Source organism: Octopus sinensis, linkage group LG19 (assembly GCF_006345805.1).
Source record: "Octopus sinensis linkage group LG19, ASM634580v1, whole genome shotgun sequence".
Taxonomy (NCBI): Eukaryota; Metazoa; Mollusca; class Cephalopoda; order Octopoda; family Octopodidae; genus Octopus; species Octopus sinensis.
In genome coordinates, this window is record NC_043015.1 from 39,765,412 (window position 1) to 39,784,075 (window position 18,664).

The window sequence follows — 18,664 nt, forward strand, 5'->3', positions numbered from 1 at the left end:
ACACATCACTTTGCTTTGTCGTACTTCATTGTTGTACAGTAAATATATAAGGAATTGGTTTTACAGTGCCACTACTTTGGCTTTGCCACATGTAAGCAGTTTATTTCCATGTGTAAGGAATCAGTTCTTTGTATCGTGTTCAGACGTTTTGCTTTGATGCTTGCAGAATATTTAAATGTGTTGGAACTGCCATATTTAATGGAGAGAATATTAAAAATATTAACTAGAAAAAATTAATATCCAGCAAGGAAAATAGACGTAACCTCAACACCAAAGCATAGTCTTCAGTGTCTTTGGTGAATGTGCCATGAAAGAATCAGGGAGCAAATATATATAAGATAGGGTTTATTTGTTGGTGTAAGAACAGGGAACAGTTTAACGGTGAGATAATGTGCATGTATGTATATATGTGTGTGTATGTGTATATATATATATATGTATATAGGAAGAATTCACAAAAAATAAACAAAAGATGAAGACAGGTAGTGTGGATAATAAACAGATGTATTAGTTTAGTGCTTGGGGAGTGAAAATGTCTTTAATGTTTCGAGCCTATGCTCTTCCACAGAAAGGAACACAGAAAGAAAGAAGGAGAGAAAATAAAGAATGTGTAGTGGCTAGTGCTCTATCACGAGTTGTTGGCAATTTCTTTTCCTTCTTTGGACTTTTCCCCTCTCTCTTTTCTGACAAAGAGCTATGCTTGAAATGTCAAACCCTCTCTTTCCACCGAGTGCCAAACTAAGACATTCCTTGTCCATGTCCTCTTGTCCGTTAATTTTATTATTTGCTTTTTTTTTTAATTGACTATCTATCTATCTATCAATCTGTTTGTCTGTCTGTCTGTCTATCTATCTATCTATCGATATATCTATATATATATATATATATATATATACACACACACACACACACACACACACACACACACACACACACACACACACACACACACACTTCACTCTGTATTTAAGTCCTGGGATTACTTCTGCGGATTTCATACACCATACAGAGTATATAATGAAAGGAACTCCTGATTTACCTGTTGACTGAAGTACAGTTTAATTGTTTATCTGAAACAGTGAGTGCATATATGTATGTATGTATATTATGTACAACATCTCTCTTCTGTTACTCCCTCTCTCATCACATTGTCTTCTATCACCCTTCCTTTCATTCAGTGTGGTTTGCCAAATCTGGATTGTATCAGAGTGCCAATAAGGTACCTGCCCAGATTCGAAGTCCCTTTTCTTTTATGCTATTTAGATATTTTCTGTGCCCTCTTGGTTTGCTGGGACCTCTCCCCTTATATCACAGCTCTTACTACAACTAAGACCATGGCGGAGTTTCACACGACAAATATTTTATTTTATGTTGCTAGTATTTTAGGGAAAGGTGTGATCATCGTAATCATCTCTATTGTCGTAACCTTTTAGCACTTGTGTCCAGAGGTAGCTTCTTCTGGTCATCTGTTGAACCACCAATTCTCATTAACCAATCATTGAAAAACCAATTCATTTTGGCAAGGTGTACCTTTAATGATTTCACCTGAGTTGTTGATATTTGTTCATGTACCTCTCGGTCATTAGCCTCAAATCGCCAGGTCTGGTCGGCGTTTGTGAGAGATGCAGCATTGAGGATGAATGAAGCCAGCTCGACCCACCCCGGGTGAATGCTGTCTCAAGACAAGAAGAAGAAAGAAAAGAACAGACTGGTTTCTCCAAAAGGCTTCCTTGCATTTTCTATCTAAAAAAAAAATATTCACACCGAGACTTTCAATGGTTCAAAGCTGCAGCGAACGTGCAATGGAACCCGAGATCACGGTTGTGATGCTTTTACCACACTCCCTAACCATATAGCCACACGTGTAACCTCTTAAACGCCACAAGCCATGGTAGTAGTGGTGGTGATGGTGGTGTCAGTGATGGAGCTCTTCCGTAATATAACCACAACAACAACATAATTACACACTCAGATATATATACACTTCATTTAGGTGGGGAGGGAGCAAGTAATTTTGAAGCAGGGGGGAGAGGGGACACACGGACACACACATTTTTCACATTAAATTACATAAAAAAAAGATCCATTTTTTTGTTTTATTGATGAATGTTCTCCAAATAAATATGAGAAGAGGAGAGCCATTAACTACTACTACCACTACTACTACTAGTATGTGGTCCATCTACCCAGGACTGTAAGGTGTAGAGGTGGGGTCGGGGGTCAGTTTGTTTTTTTACCTAGAAGGCAGGTTGCCCAAATATACAAGTTATTCTGTCTGTGATTTATTTACCTCAGTGGTCAGCGATTGTGGCCTGGCAGTGGGCCCAGGACAACTGTAGATGAACTGTAATTGGAGCCAATGCTGTTGATGATGATGATGATGATGTTGATGACCTTAGTAATGAAAATACCATGTTCAGTTGATTACATTGTTGTTTAAATACAAGTATGTGTGTGTGTGTGTGTGTGTGTGAAAGAGAGAGAGAGCATGTGTGTGTGTGTCTGTGTGTCCCTTCTCAGAAGTCATGTGGTGTTTCAGCTTCTGATTCCTTGTTCCAGCAAAGTAGTCAGGCTGCATCTAAAACATCATCCTTCTCTGTCTGCACCTCCCGGAGTATGTGATCTCCACTTCACTGAATCTGTAATGTATTTAATACTAGCAGTATCGCCCGGCGTTAGTTGGGTTTGTAAGGGAAATAAGTATATAAGCATTTTTAGAGAGTTATAGCCAAAAAATAGCCAAAAATGCATTAAAAATGGGAAAAAAATGATGGTAAATTTTTTTTTAAATCGTTGACTCATCGTAGACATTTTTAGAGAGTTATTTCCCTTATATAATAGCGAAAAAATGCATTAAAATGGAAAAAAACGATGGTAATTTTTTTTTTAAATCGTATACTTATCGTAGACACGTGCTAATACACAGAAGGGCTCGATATGAATCAGGACTATAAGATACTATAAGATTCTTATTTGGTTAAACTGCACCGCAAAATGTGGGAGTAGTTAGGAATCTAAATCGTAGGAGACAGACACACAACCTCTCTTTTATATATAAAGATTTGAAAGACAAATGATAAGCCCCTTAGTAGTACACCCGTATAATTAGGATACACTTGTTAGTTAAGTAATACACCTGTACAGTTGTATAACTCAGTGTTATACTCATTTAGTTAGATAATACCCCTTTCTGGGAAGATGGTATACAATTGTGAGGAGATAATTTTTTTCCCTCTTTGATTGGTTAATTCAGACCGGTTGATGTAATTTCCATTCATTAATTGTTAATATCTACCCTTATTGTTCTCTCAGCTCTTGTGAAGACAGTCTGTACCCGAGGGTACATTATTCATGTATGTCCAGATAACAAGCAATTCTACCTTAATTTCTAATCATTACAAAAATAAAATAAAACAAAACAAAGAAACATAAACATGTGTTATCGATTTTGCTGCTCACAATTTTTGCTGGAACGATCTCGTTAGTTCCAGCAAGGTCTGGGGGTGATCACAGGAATTTCAAAGACAGACGAAGGCAGCAGGCAAACCGTTCGGTTCTTTGTGGAATTATTTACTCTCCGTCTGTAATTAGGGGGGGAATTTTCTTTTTTCGCTAAAAGAATGCGGGTAACCACAACATCACCATTCGCAACAAGTGTGGATGGGTGGGGTGATAGGGGGATGGGGTGGGGTGGGGGATAGAAGTACCGAATAATGGTGCTTCGTTTGCTTTTATCAGGATAGAGGGGGAGAAAGGAGGAGGATGAGGAGGAGGAAGGGGGAATGAGAGTTAGGGAGAGAGAGTTGTGTTACATTAGCTTATATTTCTTATCCTCCCCCCCCCCCACCAACCCAACCCCTCGTCTCTTAACTTTGAAAATATGCAGTAAGAATTCTATTTCCTGGCCATTTAGAATCACTTCTGGTTCTTTCATTGCTGCCCTGTTTCCCCTTTCCTTGTTTTAATGGTTGTTGTTGTTGTTATTATTATTATCATCGTTATTATTGGCCCATTTTCATTGTTAACTGATGCTTGAATTTTAGCTTGACTTTTGTCTGATCAGTTGATTTATTGATCAATCTATTGATCTCTGCTCTGCTGTTGGTTTTCTTTTTTTTTTATTTTATTAGCAATTTACTATCAGAATAAAAACTGAGCTGGTTTTTAATGCTGTTCATTCCTGTTACCGTTTCTTGAATAATTGCACAATTGGGCTCGGGAACAGAAACAACATTTATATTTCCTGCTCATTACATTACCATTCTTCACTAAAAGTTAAAGCTGTCGCTGTTGTTATCGTTGTTGCTGTTGCTGTTGTTGCTATCTCTTGGCTCTGTTTTGCATAACTTCAGTTGAAAGTGGACTGTGTAGGACTTCTGTTGAAATGGGTTCAATTAGAGAGATCATCATCATCGTTTAACGTCCGTTTTCCATGCTAGCATGGGTTGGACGGTTCGACCGGGGATCTGGGAAGCCAGAAGGCTGCACCAGGCTCCAGTCTTATCTGGCAAAACAAGAGCATTCAGAGAGCGCAAGCCTCCACCAAAGCAACCCCAGCGCCTTCTCAACGATTAGCCAGAGATGATTTTTGAAATGAGAATATCTGAAATAAACTCGACTGCTCTCACAAACGAGAATAGTAAAAATGAATTCGACTGCTCTCAAAAATTAAGTAAAAAAAAATCGGAAAAATAATCCAGAAACCTTGTCTGGTACCCAATTGATCCCAAAATTTAATCAGTTCATGCCAGTCACGAGGACCAACATCCCTGAAAGTTTCATCCGAATCCATCCAGTGGTTCTTGAGATATCTTGTCCACAGACAAATAAACAAACATGACTGAAAACAATATCTCCGCCTTCGCTAAGGCAGAGATAATAATGTAAATAAAAAGCCCTTCAGGTACAACATATTTATTGTGTTGATGTTGGAGATGAATAAGGGTTTGTTAGAAAACATGATATTAGATGAGTTGTAATATTAACTTTCATTGTCTGGCTCCTTTTTAGAGGAAATTGCTGAAACAGTCAAGTTTTCTAATCAGAAAAATAATATGTACACTTGTGTCTGTGTGTGTTTTACTAATATATTATAGAAATATATACAATAGACCATTTGCATTATGTATCTACCTCTCTCGCACTATTGGTATTCAGTGATTTTTCTTGCTGATAAATTCAAACATACACACACACACACACGAATTTACAAACAAGGCAGGAAAGTGCTCAATGCCAAAGTAGAGTGTAATTATATATTATAGCGCTGAGATTACTCACTGTTGGCACTCTGAGTTTTAAGACATTTTGTTGATCATGCAACTCGTATATACAATATTTCCATATGCATAACCCAACCCATGCCTGCATAGGAAACAAATGTTAAACTATGTTGATGACAATGAATATATATATATATATGTATATGAAGTCATAATAATAAAGAAGTCAAACCAAATAGTGATATTTTGAAATTATTCAAGTATGATTCTGGTTTGTGTAATATACAATAGGAAATGCATCCATTTCATCCGGCATTTTTCCGATGGTCGGATAACTGAAGAGATGGTGGTGTGGATTTCCACCTCAGCATCCGAAACTTGGAGTTTTATCATGGCTACCGAATAATTGTCACATCTTACATTTACAGATAAATTCCTCTATTTACATAATATCAAGGTCTCTTTCATTCTTTTGTTGTCTTACCATTTCTATCAATATATATATATATATCATCATCATCATCGTCGTTTAACGTCCGTTCTCCATGCTAGCATGGGTTGGACGGTTCGACCGGGGTTCTGGGAAGCCAGAAGGCTGCACCAGGCTCCAGTCTAATCTGGCAATGTTTCTACAGCTGGATGCCCTTCCTAACGCCAACCACTCCGTGAGTGTAGTGGGTGCTTTTTACGTGCCACTGCACAGGTGCCAGGCGGGGCTGGCAACGGCCACGGTCAGATTGGTGCATTTTATGTGCCACCGGCACGGAAGCCAGTCGAGGCGGTGCTGGCATCGCCCACGAGTCGGATAGTGCTTTTTACGTACCACCAGACCAGGGATCCTGGCTGGTTCAATTCGATTTCGATTTCGCTTGCCCCAACATGTCTTCACAAGCAAAGGGGGGGTTGGCATGGGTGCCTGTCGTACGGTCGCATTGGAGTATTTTACGTGCCACGGCCACAGTCGGATAGTGCTTTTTACGTACCACCAGGCCAGGGATCCTGGCTGGTTCAATTCGGTTTCGATTTCGATTTCGCTTGCCCCAACATGTCTTCGCAAGCATGGGGGGTTGGCATGGGTGTCTGTCGTCGGATGAGGTTCTATATCGACTTCGCTTGCCTCAACCGGTCTTTGTGTCCAAGGGAGGAAAGGCATTCATAAGTGGGCTGGGCTCACTTGTCCTGCCTGGTCTTCTCACGTACAGAATATTTCCAAAGGTTTCGGTCTCTGGTCATTTCCTCAGTGAGGCCTAAAGTTCGAAGGTCGTGCTTCACCACCTCGTCCCAGGTTTTCCTGGGTCTACCTCTTCCACGGGTTCCCTCAACTGCTAGGGATTGGCACTTTCTCACACACCTATCTTCATCCATTCTCGCCACATGACCATACCAGCGCAATCGTCTCTCTTGATTAATTATTTATTTTTTATGCTCTACAATGACTTAATTCCGAAACGTGCGTCCGTAGGTAACTTAATATAGAATGATTTTCTTCATTTCTTTCTCTTTTACCTGCGTCGTTTGTTTTTTAAATGCTTTGGTTTTACTGGGATCTCCCTTTTATGTAGAAAGAATAGCCAAAACTTTTTGACTGCTATTTCTAAATTCGGTGTGTGGTGAGGCAAATCGTTGCTGAACCCTTAATTATTTAGTATTTTTTATATATATATATGAATGAAAATAATCATTCTAGTCTAAATCAAGAAAAAGAAAACAGAGCTAAAAGGAGCAATCCACAACATTATCACTTCGGTATATTACGATAGATTAACTTCATTCATTGGTGTCATCATTATCACCTCTACTAAGCAGGTTGCTCCACTGGGTGATCGCTACAGATTGAAGGTTGTGCATTGTTGAAGTGAATTAGTGATTTGGTCATTATTCCTCTCCGTTTTTAACCACTTGTGCCCCTGGGAATGTCATAATGATTACGGCTTCTGTTTCTTCCAATCTCTGTATAATCTACCAGTGGATGCTGTATTAGATAACAGCCATCACTGTGTCAAATAGACTGAGAGATCAATTACCGAGGGTTCGTGTGTGAAATAATTGTTTGTTTCAGTTGAGTGAATCACTCTATCAATGGTTGATGCTGTGTTGATGGAAAACTGGTGATGCAAATTCCTTAAAACAATATCTTTGGAGATAAGAGCAATACAGTCTGAGCAACAACAACAACAATAACAGAAGCAGCAGTAATGCATAGGATTGTTGTTTCAAATCCTGCCACTTCTACTTGGTTATGTCGATCAAGCATTGGTGAGGTGGAAGAGGAGGCAGAGGAGGAGGTGTATTTGGCTGTGTGTGTGTGTGTGTGTGTTGTATGGAAAGAAAATCCTGCATCATCATCATCATCATCATTGTCGTCATCATCGTCATCATCATCGGTTCGATGCCAACCCTAATTCTTGAACGACGTAAAGCACTTGAGGGGAAACAGAAATGCTAAACATTTCTGCAAATGTTTTGACAATTCTTGATTGATCGACTTCACAAAGAAACAACAACAGCAACAAAAACAATACTACTACTACTACTACAAATAATAATAATAATGATAATAATAATAATAATAAACAGGAATTTAGCGAATCAAAAACTGGAATGTGATTTGTTTTGATGGTATTTGATGGTTGTTATTTGATAAAAGATCGGAATGCATCTTGAAACATGTTGGATTGAGGTTTAGTTCCCTTCCTGATACAAGATAGGAAACTGGCAGATCAATACCATCAGATCAATACTGAAATAGATGATTAGAATCTTGTTTTTGTTTTTATCATTATTATCATTATTATTATTATTATTATATTAAGGTGGTGAGCTGGCAGAATCATTAGCATGCCGGGTAAAATGCTTTGCAGTATTTCTCCCATCTTTATGTTCTGAGTTCAAATTCTGCCAAGGTCATCTTTGCTTTTTGTCCTTTTGGGGTTGATGAATTAAGTACCAGTGAAATGCTGGGGTTGATGTAATCGACTGGTACCCCTCCCCCAATATTTCAGGCCTTGTGCCTATAGTAGAAAGGATCATCATCATCATTATTATTATTAAGGTGGCAAGTTCACAGAACCATTAGCATGCTGGGCAAAAAGATTAGCGGCATTTCGTCTGTCTTTACGTTCTGAGTTCAAATCCTGCCGAGGTCAGCTTTCTTTTTCATCAATAAAACAAGTACCAGTTATGCACTGGGGTCGATGTAATCAACTTATCCCCTCCCTGAAATTGCTGGTTCTGTGCCAAAATTTGAAACCATTCTTATCATTACCATTATTATTATTATGGCAGCAAGCTGACAGAATTGTTAGCATTTCTTCTGGGTTCATATTCCACCAAGGCCCATTTTACCTTTCATTCTTTTGGGTTTGATAAAATAAGTACTGGGGTTGATGCAACTGGTTACCCCACAATTCTTGGCTTTGTTCCTATAGTAGAAAAAAAAATCGTTATTATTAAGATGGCAAGCAGACAGAATTTTGAAAGAATCAGGCAAAAATGCTTGGCAGTATTTCTTCCAACAGTTTACATTCTGAGTTCAAATCTCAATGAAGCCAACTGTGCCGGTGTCGATAAAATAAATTGCCAGATCAGACTGGAGCCTGGTGTAGCCTGCTGGCTTCCCAGGCCCCAGTCGAACCGTCCAACCCATGCTAGCATGGAAAATGGACGTTGAACGATGATAGTGATGATGATGATGATGATGCTGGAGTCAGAGGTATCAGCTTAGACCCCACCACCTCAAAATTGCTGGCCTTGCGCTGAACTTTGAATTATTATTATGATGTTAACATTCCGGTTAATGTTGGGTGAATGAGAAACACACTGGTTGAAAAAAAAAATGAAAAAAAACATTGGGGGAGGGGGGCTGTAATGAGGGGGTGGGAGTGAAGTTGGTTTAAATGTTGTTGTTGTTGCTGATGTTGTCTATAATCAATTTTGAGTCGATATTTCATTGGAAGTCATCCAGAAACTTTTTGCTGTTGATGTATTTTCAGGACCACCTCCCAGGACTCACAGAGTCAACTTAGTATATTGACATTGTTCCAATGTACACATAGTCTGTCTGTCTGTCAGTCTGTCTCTTTCTCTCTCCCTCTCTCTCTCTCTTTCTCTCTGAAGATTTATGTCATATTGTTCAGCAGACCCTTATAATCGCCTTTACAAACTCCTTAATAATCTTTATACACCTTTGCAGATCCTTCTTCCACACCTCTGTTTTTATTGACTCCCACTTTGCATTTATTCCATAGTTTGTTCAGTTCTTTACAAAATAGTGTGACCCCCACCACCAACACCACCCAACACACCATCTACCAATCCGCCTCCTTCCTTCCTTCCTTCCTTTCACTATGACTCGTTTCACTACAGACATACAGACATTGCTACATCAACTGCAAACGCAGACATTATTGTACACATGCACACTATCGCACGTATGCATAAATCGATTCACGCACGCATGCACAAGCATTGTATTTGATGACATAAAAAATGCAAGCGCAGATTAGGCCCAACCCAGTTTCATCCGCTCTTATTCAGAGAAAAGGTTTTTAGTGCATTAAAACCTGGATTATTTAAAGCAATACAACATGGTGAGATGGCAGAGTTGTTGCCATACGGGAAAAAATTCTTGGCAGCATTTTGTCTGTCTTTACGTTCTGAGTTCTAATCCTGCTGAGGTCGGCTTTGCCTTTCATTCTTTCAGGGTTGATAAAATAAGTACCGGTTATGCACCGGGGTTGGTGTAATCAATTTACCCCTCACCCAAAATTGCTGGCCTTGTGCCGAAATTTGAAATCCATATAGTCCCAACTTTGCATATGGGCACTATGGTGGCTGGTGGGGTGGGGGTGAAGGTGGTGGTGAGGGTAGGGGTGGTATTTTTAAAGGGGCACCACTTTTGGGTCTGCTGTAGGCAGTATGCATTTTTTGTGGGGTCCGGGGGCAACAAAGAGAAGGGCTGCCCCGGGCGACATACACTCTAGCTACGCTAGTGCATATAGGCCCTTGGGGTTGGGGGTATTATTGTTTTTTTTTTTTTTGAGACATTTTTTGAAAAGAAAATAATGGTGCATCTTGTATGCTGTCAAATATGGTATACACACACACACACACACACGCATACACACATGAACATACATGAATGCACAAACATACATATGCATGAACACACACACACACACACACACACACGCATATGTGAGCATACAAACATACACATGAGCACACATACAGATGTATACACACACACACAGATAACTTTCAGCAAATGGAACTGGTCTTCCCTCCCCACCCCCTGCCTCCCTCCCCCCTGCCTCCCTCCCCCCTCCGTCCCATCCCTCCATGGTTTGTAAAGGTTTTCCATCAATATTTCCAAAGTAGAATTTGTTGAGTGGGGAAAAGGAAGATATTGGTTCCTCAAGTTTTTATCATCGATGGAACAGTCTGACCTGAACTATTGATTATTTTGGAGGAAGAAGAAGAAGAAGAAGGAGAAGGAGAGCAAGAACTGTGCAACGCTGTTTACTTATGTGCAGTGTTGATGCCGGTGTTACTGCGCAGTTCTTTAGGCTGTGCACTTCCATAGACTCACCCACCAAATCTCTCCTTCCTTCCTTGTGTGTGTATGTGTGTGTGTATGTGTGTGTGTGTGTGTAGATGCAAGCATGGCTGTGTGGTTAAGAAGGTAGCTTTGCAACCATGTGCTTTCAGGTTCAGTCCTACTCTGCGGCAATTTGGGTAAATGTCTTACTGTACCTCTGGGCCAACAATTGTTTCCATGTGAATGAATTTGCTGGACAGAAACTGTGTTGAAGCCTGCTGTGTGTGTGTGTGTGTGTGTGTGTGTGTGTGTATGACTGTTTGGTGACTGGTGTTGGTTTGTTTGCATCCCTATAGCCTTAGCAGTTTAGCAAAAATAGAGAGATTGATAAAGTATCAGGACCAGGGTTTATTTGATTGCAAAGAACCCTTTGAAGCGGTGTCCCAGCATGGCCACTGAAACAAGCAGAAATAAATTCATATACTTGGTGTCCCAGAAGTTGTTCACCACCCTGGTTTTTTTTAAAAGAAGACACCCTTACTGATTTCAAAAACACCTTATTGAAATTAATCGTAACAAATGCTCAAATTGAGCACCCTCTACAATAAAACATGTAGAAAAAAAATATAATAAAATAAAATGCTTTAATTAATTTTAATGAAAACCAGAATGGTGTGTGACTTCTGGGACACCACCCTGTATAGATTTATATAAGTACATATATTAAGGTGGCGAGCTGGCAGAAACGTTAGCACGCCGGGCGAAATGCGTAGCCGTATTTCGTTTGTCATTACGTTCTGAGTTCAAATTCCGCCAAAGTCGACTTTGCCTTTCATCCTTTCGGGGTCGATAAATTAAGTACCAGTTACGCACTGGGGTTGATGTAATTGACTTAATCCGTTAGTCTGTCCTTGTTTGTCCCCTCTGTGTTTAGCCCCTTGTGGGTCGTAAAGAAATATATATATGTACATATATTTGTGTACGCACACATGCACAGACACACACATTCTCTCTCTCTCTCTTTTTCTCTCTCTCTCTTTTTCTCTCTCTCTCTTCTCTCTCTCTCTCTCTCTTTCTCTCTCTCTCTCTCCCTCCCTCTACTCCCATTTTGGAATCCGGTTATATATTTATCAAATGTCTTTCCTTCATATTTTGTAATTCTTCAACACATTCTTCTGTTTCTCTAAACAACACCATTTGTTGACTTTTATCTTTGGACATAGAATTCTGTCTGTATGCGCATGGGTGTTTCTCTTGTGACACGATGCCATGGAAACATAATACATGCTGCGGTTACATGTGTGTGTGTATGTAATGCTATTTTTGTATGTACATTTATGTGTGAGCTTATGTAGTTGTATTGGTGTGTTGGTGAATAAGATTCCTTATAATACTCTGATATTCCTACCAAGATATAAACTTACTCAATTCTTACATGGAATCTCTACAAACAGACCAATTCCACTCTGCCATTGCAATATTCTAACCAAAACTAATTTATTTATCAGATGTTAAATTACTTTTGGTTTTTATTCCAAATCATTTAATTATTCCTTCGTCTTTACAGTATAAGGTCTACCATTTCCATTATTCCTTTACTTTTGTTTTAAGAGGTGAAATGGTAAAGTCTTTCAATCTCAAGTTCAAATCTTCTGTCACCATTTCATTTTATTCCCTAGCTGAGCACTTGCATACCAGAACCTCTATTCACACAAATTGTCTGTAATTGGTACCAAATCTCGGAATCCTTAGAATATCCTTGTTTATGTTTATGTTCTGGGTTCCAACCCTACCATGGTTAAAACTCTATCTTATTCTCCTCAAGTACCACTTAAATACTGGGGCTGATATGATTTATTATATCTCTCCTTAAACATGTGGCCGTGTGCCAATATTTATTCTTAGGTCTCACATCTCCTGCTGAAGAATACAGGAAGCTTTCTGAAATATCAATCTAGGGATTTGTTTGGGAAATGGAAACTTTTAAGAGGAAATATCCATTTAGGAAAGTGAAGAATTCAATGTTTGAAGGAAGAATTTAGTGCTTCTATTTCAGAGTTTTGTTTTGAATAATGCTCCTTTTCATGACAATTTCTGTACAATACTTATCACAGTTCACTTCAGTTCAAGTTTACAACTTGAAGGACATTCCAACATCTTTCTAACACAAGCTCTGTTTATATCCAGATTTTCACAACCATCATGGTGACTGTGTTGTTGAAATAAAAAAAAAATGCAAGCAGTTGTTTGTAAGAAAGAAGCTATTGTAGAGACTGGAAAATTACTTGGCATCTCAATTACATAAACTCATTTACATTCAAGCTTAACAAGGGAGCCTCTTAGTTGTCAATTGACTAGAAAGAAATAACAGTTAAATCTCCATCAAATTCTATCTTGCTCTCAGACAATGGAGAGTAATCTCTCTTTATATAAAGCTGAAGTTAGCCTTCAACTAACACTATCTCCTCTGAGACCCTGTGGCGCAAGTTGACCAAAATTGAGAGTATAATAGAAGAAGGCTTGCTCTTCCTTCCGTAGAAGATAAAATTCAAATCGGACCATGCTAAGACCAAAAATTATTTACATCAGAAAGGTGCTTTTTTTCTATGAAAATCCCTATTTTTTACGATTTTTGACTGCCGTGTTGCCATTTTTCGGTGTATTTCAACCAGAAAAATGTTCACTTAATGAGAATAACAAGCTACATAATGCAAAATTTTTACTTTTCGAAAATTCCAATTCTAAAGGGTCGAAACAAACCCGAGCAACACCAGGCGATACTGCTAGTAAACTATATTTTGAATAAAATAGTTATGGCAGGAATGTCTTTGTTCACATTTTTGGTGGTGGACTAAAGTTAATCTGATCAATAATAGATATTTGGTTTTGGTCTGATTTTCTTTGAGGGTTTATATTTCCCATATTCTTTAGAAATGCTGAAAACATCCAGATTTAGCTCCTTGCTGACTGCTTTCACCCACAAACAATTGTTGTTGTTGTTACTATTACAAACTTACATCTATAGTCTCTTTCTCTAAATTGTCTTCATCATGTCTGAAAAGAAAAGAAATTGGCAGCTGTGTTTCTCTCCCCCCCCCCCCCACCTCCCCAGCATCCCGTATTGAAGAACGACTTCCCAAAAATATGTCAGACTTATCCTGCCTGGTAGAGCATCACATTCTGAAATCTACCAAATCTGTAGAAATTGAACTGAAGACCATTTCCTAATCTCTTTAATGATGTTAGAAGATTACAGAGTCATTAAACGATACTAAATCTTTTATTGGAACGGTCAGTTTCTCTACTGACCGCTTATAATTCTTCTAATCTATGTAATCTACAAGAGCTAGTTCCTTGGCAAACTGACCATTTGGTATTTTCTCTTCCTGGAAGTAGTTTGTAGTTTCTCTCAACAGAATGTCTGGAATTGGATCAAGTCTTTCATTTGACTTCTTCTATAGAAATTCTTTCATCTTTATTGCCAAATCCATTTTCCTATTTTATTGATAGCCACAACATTATTAACGTCTGCCAGTGGGAAATATGATAATATTGATTTTTATAATAATATTCAGTTGTTCTCCCTTGTGTCAGTGGCCTTTCCGTCTGTGACCAATTGTTTTATTGCCTTTAATTATCACTTGGTAAATTCTACAGGGACGTCTATATATCTTCATGCCATATCTTTGAAATTCATGAATGTATTCTTGTGTATCTTTCTTGCTATCCTTAATGGTAAATAAAAAACACTAACATGTCTTTCTATTTCCATTCATCTGCATGTGTATCCAGTATTTCCTTCAAATGAAAGCTAAAAAAAAACAAAAGAGCAATAGGTTTGTCCCTTGGCACAGTTGTTGGTTCAAATAAATTCTAATTAATTAAGAGGAAACTAACTTCAGCAAAATAATGTGATTATTAATTATAAATTTATAAGCCATTTGAGAAACACACAAAAACTGTTAGATTCACTTCAGCATTTAAATTTCATTTGTCAAAATATTTTCGTCGCTTTGAGACCATGACCTGTTCACTGACAAAATTCTGTGCTGCATCATGGGGCACGGATACATCATGGAGCACGTGATGCAGCATGGAATTTTGTCAGTGAACAGGTTGCGGTCTCAAAGCGACGAAAATATTTCGACAAATGAAATTTAAATGTTGAAGTGAATCTAACGGTTTTTGTGTGCTTCTCAAATGGCTTATAAACACCTTCCACGCTGCAATTGTTTTTGTTCCAGCATGTGATCAGAGATCAGGTCACTTGCTATGCATGTACATCTCCATAATAATTATAAATTGTAGAGTTTAATTACTTGTTGTTGTTTGTGGCAGTATACTACTTCTACATGAGTCATGGTTCTTGAAATTGTCTTCCCTGCCCTTAGTGATTGTCCTACCTTCTCTGGAAGCAGAGATATTTTTCAATAAATGAAGAATTTCTTTTGTGTGATACTAAACGAATCCTTATTTGTCTTTGGCCATTCTCGTTAACTTCTCTTCATTCAGTTTTTGTTCATTTATACAAATTGTTCAAACCATAAATATATTCTACTCTATTTTTTTTTCGTGTTTTCCCTCTGTCTAAGTGCCTGGTTCTGATGGAGATAAAATTTGTCAACTGTCAGAGATGGTGAACCTCTCTCTTTCTCACCCCCCTCACACACACATGTCCCTTCTCTAGAATCATTGTCCAGCCCACAAATGTCCACCCCCTTTTTCCTTTCTGTTCACAATGACTTTTATCTGTCTCCCTCCCCCACCCCGACACTCTGAACCCCTCACCCCCCACCATCACACTCACACCTATTTATAATATTTCAGCTCAGCTAAGAGAAGGGCCATACCTTGTTTTTGATAATTATATAACAAATATTCTAAATACTGCAGCAGTTATTTGAGAATCTGGTGTTAAAGGTTGATCAAGTTTCCTAGTGTTATATTAGATGGATTGTTGATGTTGTGGTTGGTGGTGTTGTATATAAACATTCCTGAAAACTACTCCCAACCCCGCCACAAACACCAAAGTGCTGTACTTAGTCACAATTAACATTCTTCTTCAGATCTGGGTAGGGCACATCTGAATGTTGTCGTCACCACAAACCATTACTTCTCCTTCCATTAGCATCTCTATTGTTTGACCCAACCCAGCTAATCTAAAGAGCAATTGGCATCAAAATAGATCAGTTACTCCATTTGTTGTCAGTCAGGAATGGATTAGTGGCAGTCCAGGTCAGGATGAGGATTAACAAGTGTTGTTTAACCCTTTTATTACTGTATTTATTTTGAAATGCTCTGTGTTTCTTTCAATTACTTTAAATATGACAAAGAATTTAGTAAAATAACTTAGTTATCATTAAGCTAGTGTTAGGAACATAAATTGTGACTAAGGTTTGGTGGAAGGTTTTAATTCAAAACTTATGAAAACAAGACATTTGTACTACAGAGCCAGAAATGGTTTTAGCCAGGATGATATCAAAAAGATTAAGAATTGTTTCTCTATTATATATTTTAACCCCTTTGTTACCATATTTCTGTTGAGATGCTCCGTGTTTCTTTCAATTAATTTTAAATATAACAAAGAATTTAGTAAAACAACTTAGTTATCATTAAGCTAGTGTCAAGAATGTAAATTGTGACTGAGGTTGGTGAAAGATTTTAATACAGAACTTTCGCAGACAAGACATTTGTACTACAGAGCCAGAAGCACTTTCAGCCGGATTGGTATTGAAAGCATTAAGAATTGTTTCTGTATTATTTATTTTAACCCTTTTGTTACCATATTTTGGTTGAGATGCTCTGAGTTTCTTTCAATTAATTTTAAATATAACAAAGAATTTAGTAAAATAACTTGGTTATCATTCAGCTGGTGTTAGGAACATAAATTGTGACTAAGGTTTGATGTATAAACTGTTTCATCTGCTGTTACATTCCAAGTTCAAATTCTGCCAAGATCAACTTAGTCTTTCATCCTTTCGGGGTTGATAAATTAAGTACCAGTTGTGTACTGGGGTCGATCAAATCAACTGCCCCCACCCACCTTCATCAAAATTTCGGACCTTGTGCCTAGAGTAGAAAAAAATATTGTATAAACTGTTTCATTTGTCTTGACGTTCTGAGTTCAAATTCTGCTGAGGTCACCTTTGCCTTTCATCCTTTTGGGGTTGATAAATTAAGTACCAGTTGCATACTGGTCTCAATCTAATCAACTGGCCCCCTCCTCCAAAATTTCGTGCCATGTGCCTAAAGTAGAAAAGAATATTGTATAACTTGTGTGTGGTATGAATGAGAGAAATTCTTCTTTCCCAGAATGCTCTCTTCTAACGTGTGACATTACTTCCTTTTACAGTCGCGGCCTCCTCCTGTGGACCCTGTGGATTATGAGACCTACGTAGTGAAGAATAAAGTCTTACTTCATAACGATCCTCAAAGAGAACTTCTGATTTTCCCATTCGATGATGTTGTTATTCCTGTAAGTATTTAATTTTTTTTTTTGTTTTCTCTGTTCTTCTTTGAAATGTTGTCAAAGTCCAGGATCTAAATTTTGTGAATATACCCCAACATTCTCTTGGGTTGACAGATAAATCTGTTCAGTTCTTTTCTACTTTGGCACCCCATCATCATATATGTGAAAAGAAGTAAAATTTACTCAAAATTTCGAAAATGATAAACAAAAGTTGTAGGAAGAATGGTGCTACAAAAAATTCCCATAAAACAGTCCTATACAAATATTATTCCTGTTAATTGAAATAAAACTGGAAAGGAGTAAAATAAATTGGGAAGAAAAAAGGAACAAATTTGTCTAGGAGTCCAATATATTATACCTTGATGTTATTTTAGACTGCATCCTAAAAAGGGCCAGCCAAATTCTGTTGTGTCTGGGGAGAGTAATTTTCTTTTTGTGTCTTATAATGTAACACACTCACCGGTAAAATTTCCACTTATTTCTTATTTTTATTTTCCTAAAATTTTCGTTGCATCTTGCAACCTTTTCAATAGTCTTGACTCTTTTATGCCAAAAGTTTGGCATAAAATCAGTCACAGACATGCTCCAGCCTCCCCTCTATGATAACGGTCTCTGCTTCTTGGGGTTGGCTGGGTTCATACTACCCTTATTCCTCCCATCTCACTGACCTCACCTCCTATCACTCATGTTGTGTCGACTTGTTTCTGCCTCCACCCGCCGGCCCTAACACTAATCACTGGTCTTTCTTCTCAGGATGTTAATCCCTCTAGAACTTTCCTGTTAGTTCATGTCTTTGCTGCGATTGTAGACTTACCACGGTTCAAGAGTGAGGATCTATTATTCTCTTTTGCTTGGTGAATTTGAAAGAACAGGAAGTTAGGAAGTGACCGTGACTGTTGCAGGGCCCCCTTTGCTAGCACTGCTTCCATTGATATTCCATTGAAACAGCAGCAGGAATACATGGTCAATGAGGACCAGTGTTCTGTGGAAGAGGTAGTGGACATGGAGGTTAGGGCCATGGCTGGAAAGATTGGATGCAGTCAAATGGGGATGAGAAGTGGAAAGATGAGTGGATTAAGATACCTGCATGGGAGGAGAGGTATGAAAGCAACCAACTTTAAGGAGCAGAGGCCATTTCAGTAATGGTAGGGAAAAGAGATGGAAGACGCATATCTTGTCTTTCTTTTGTCAGGCCCATATCTGTGGGTCAAAGGCTAAAATGTGACGTGTCCATTAATTACCGAATGCCAATCGGTCATGTGACCTGCCTCTCTGTTCTCATTCCTAAGATATTTTTCGATGTTAATTCTGGAATCAAACTCAGAATCTTGGAGTTAGTAGCCCGCTCTCTTAGCCCCAAGATTCTGAGTTCGATTCCAGGCAGTGACCCGAATAATAATAATAATGATAATAACATTGAAAAATACCTTAGGA

General features: G+C 38.4%; 1 protein-coding gene across 11 annotated transcripts in view; it reads left to right on the forward strand.

Moving 5' to 3' along the window:
* LOC115222348 (dedicator of cytokinesis protein 9) overlaps nt 1–18,664 on the forward strand; it is a 264,847-nt gene that overhangs the window by 139,166 nt on the left and 107,017 nt on the right. For all 11 annotated transcript variants that reach the window (XM_036511318.1, XM_029792537.2, XM_036511319.1 and 8 more), the window contains one exon: nt 17,114–17,236. In XM_036511318.1, coding sequence (XP_036367211.1) covers nt 17,114–17,236 — 123 coding nt within the window. The remainder of the gene's footprint in view (nt 1–17,113; nt 17,237–18,664) is intronic.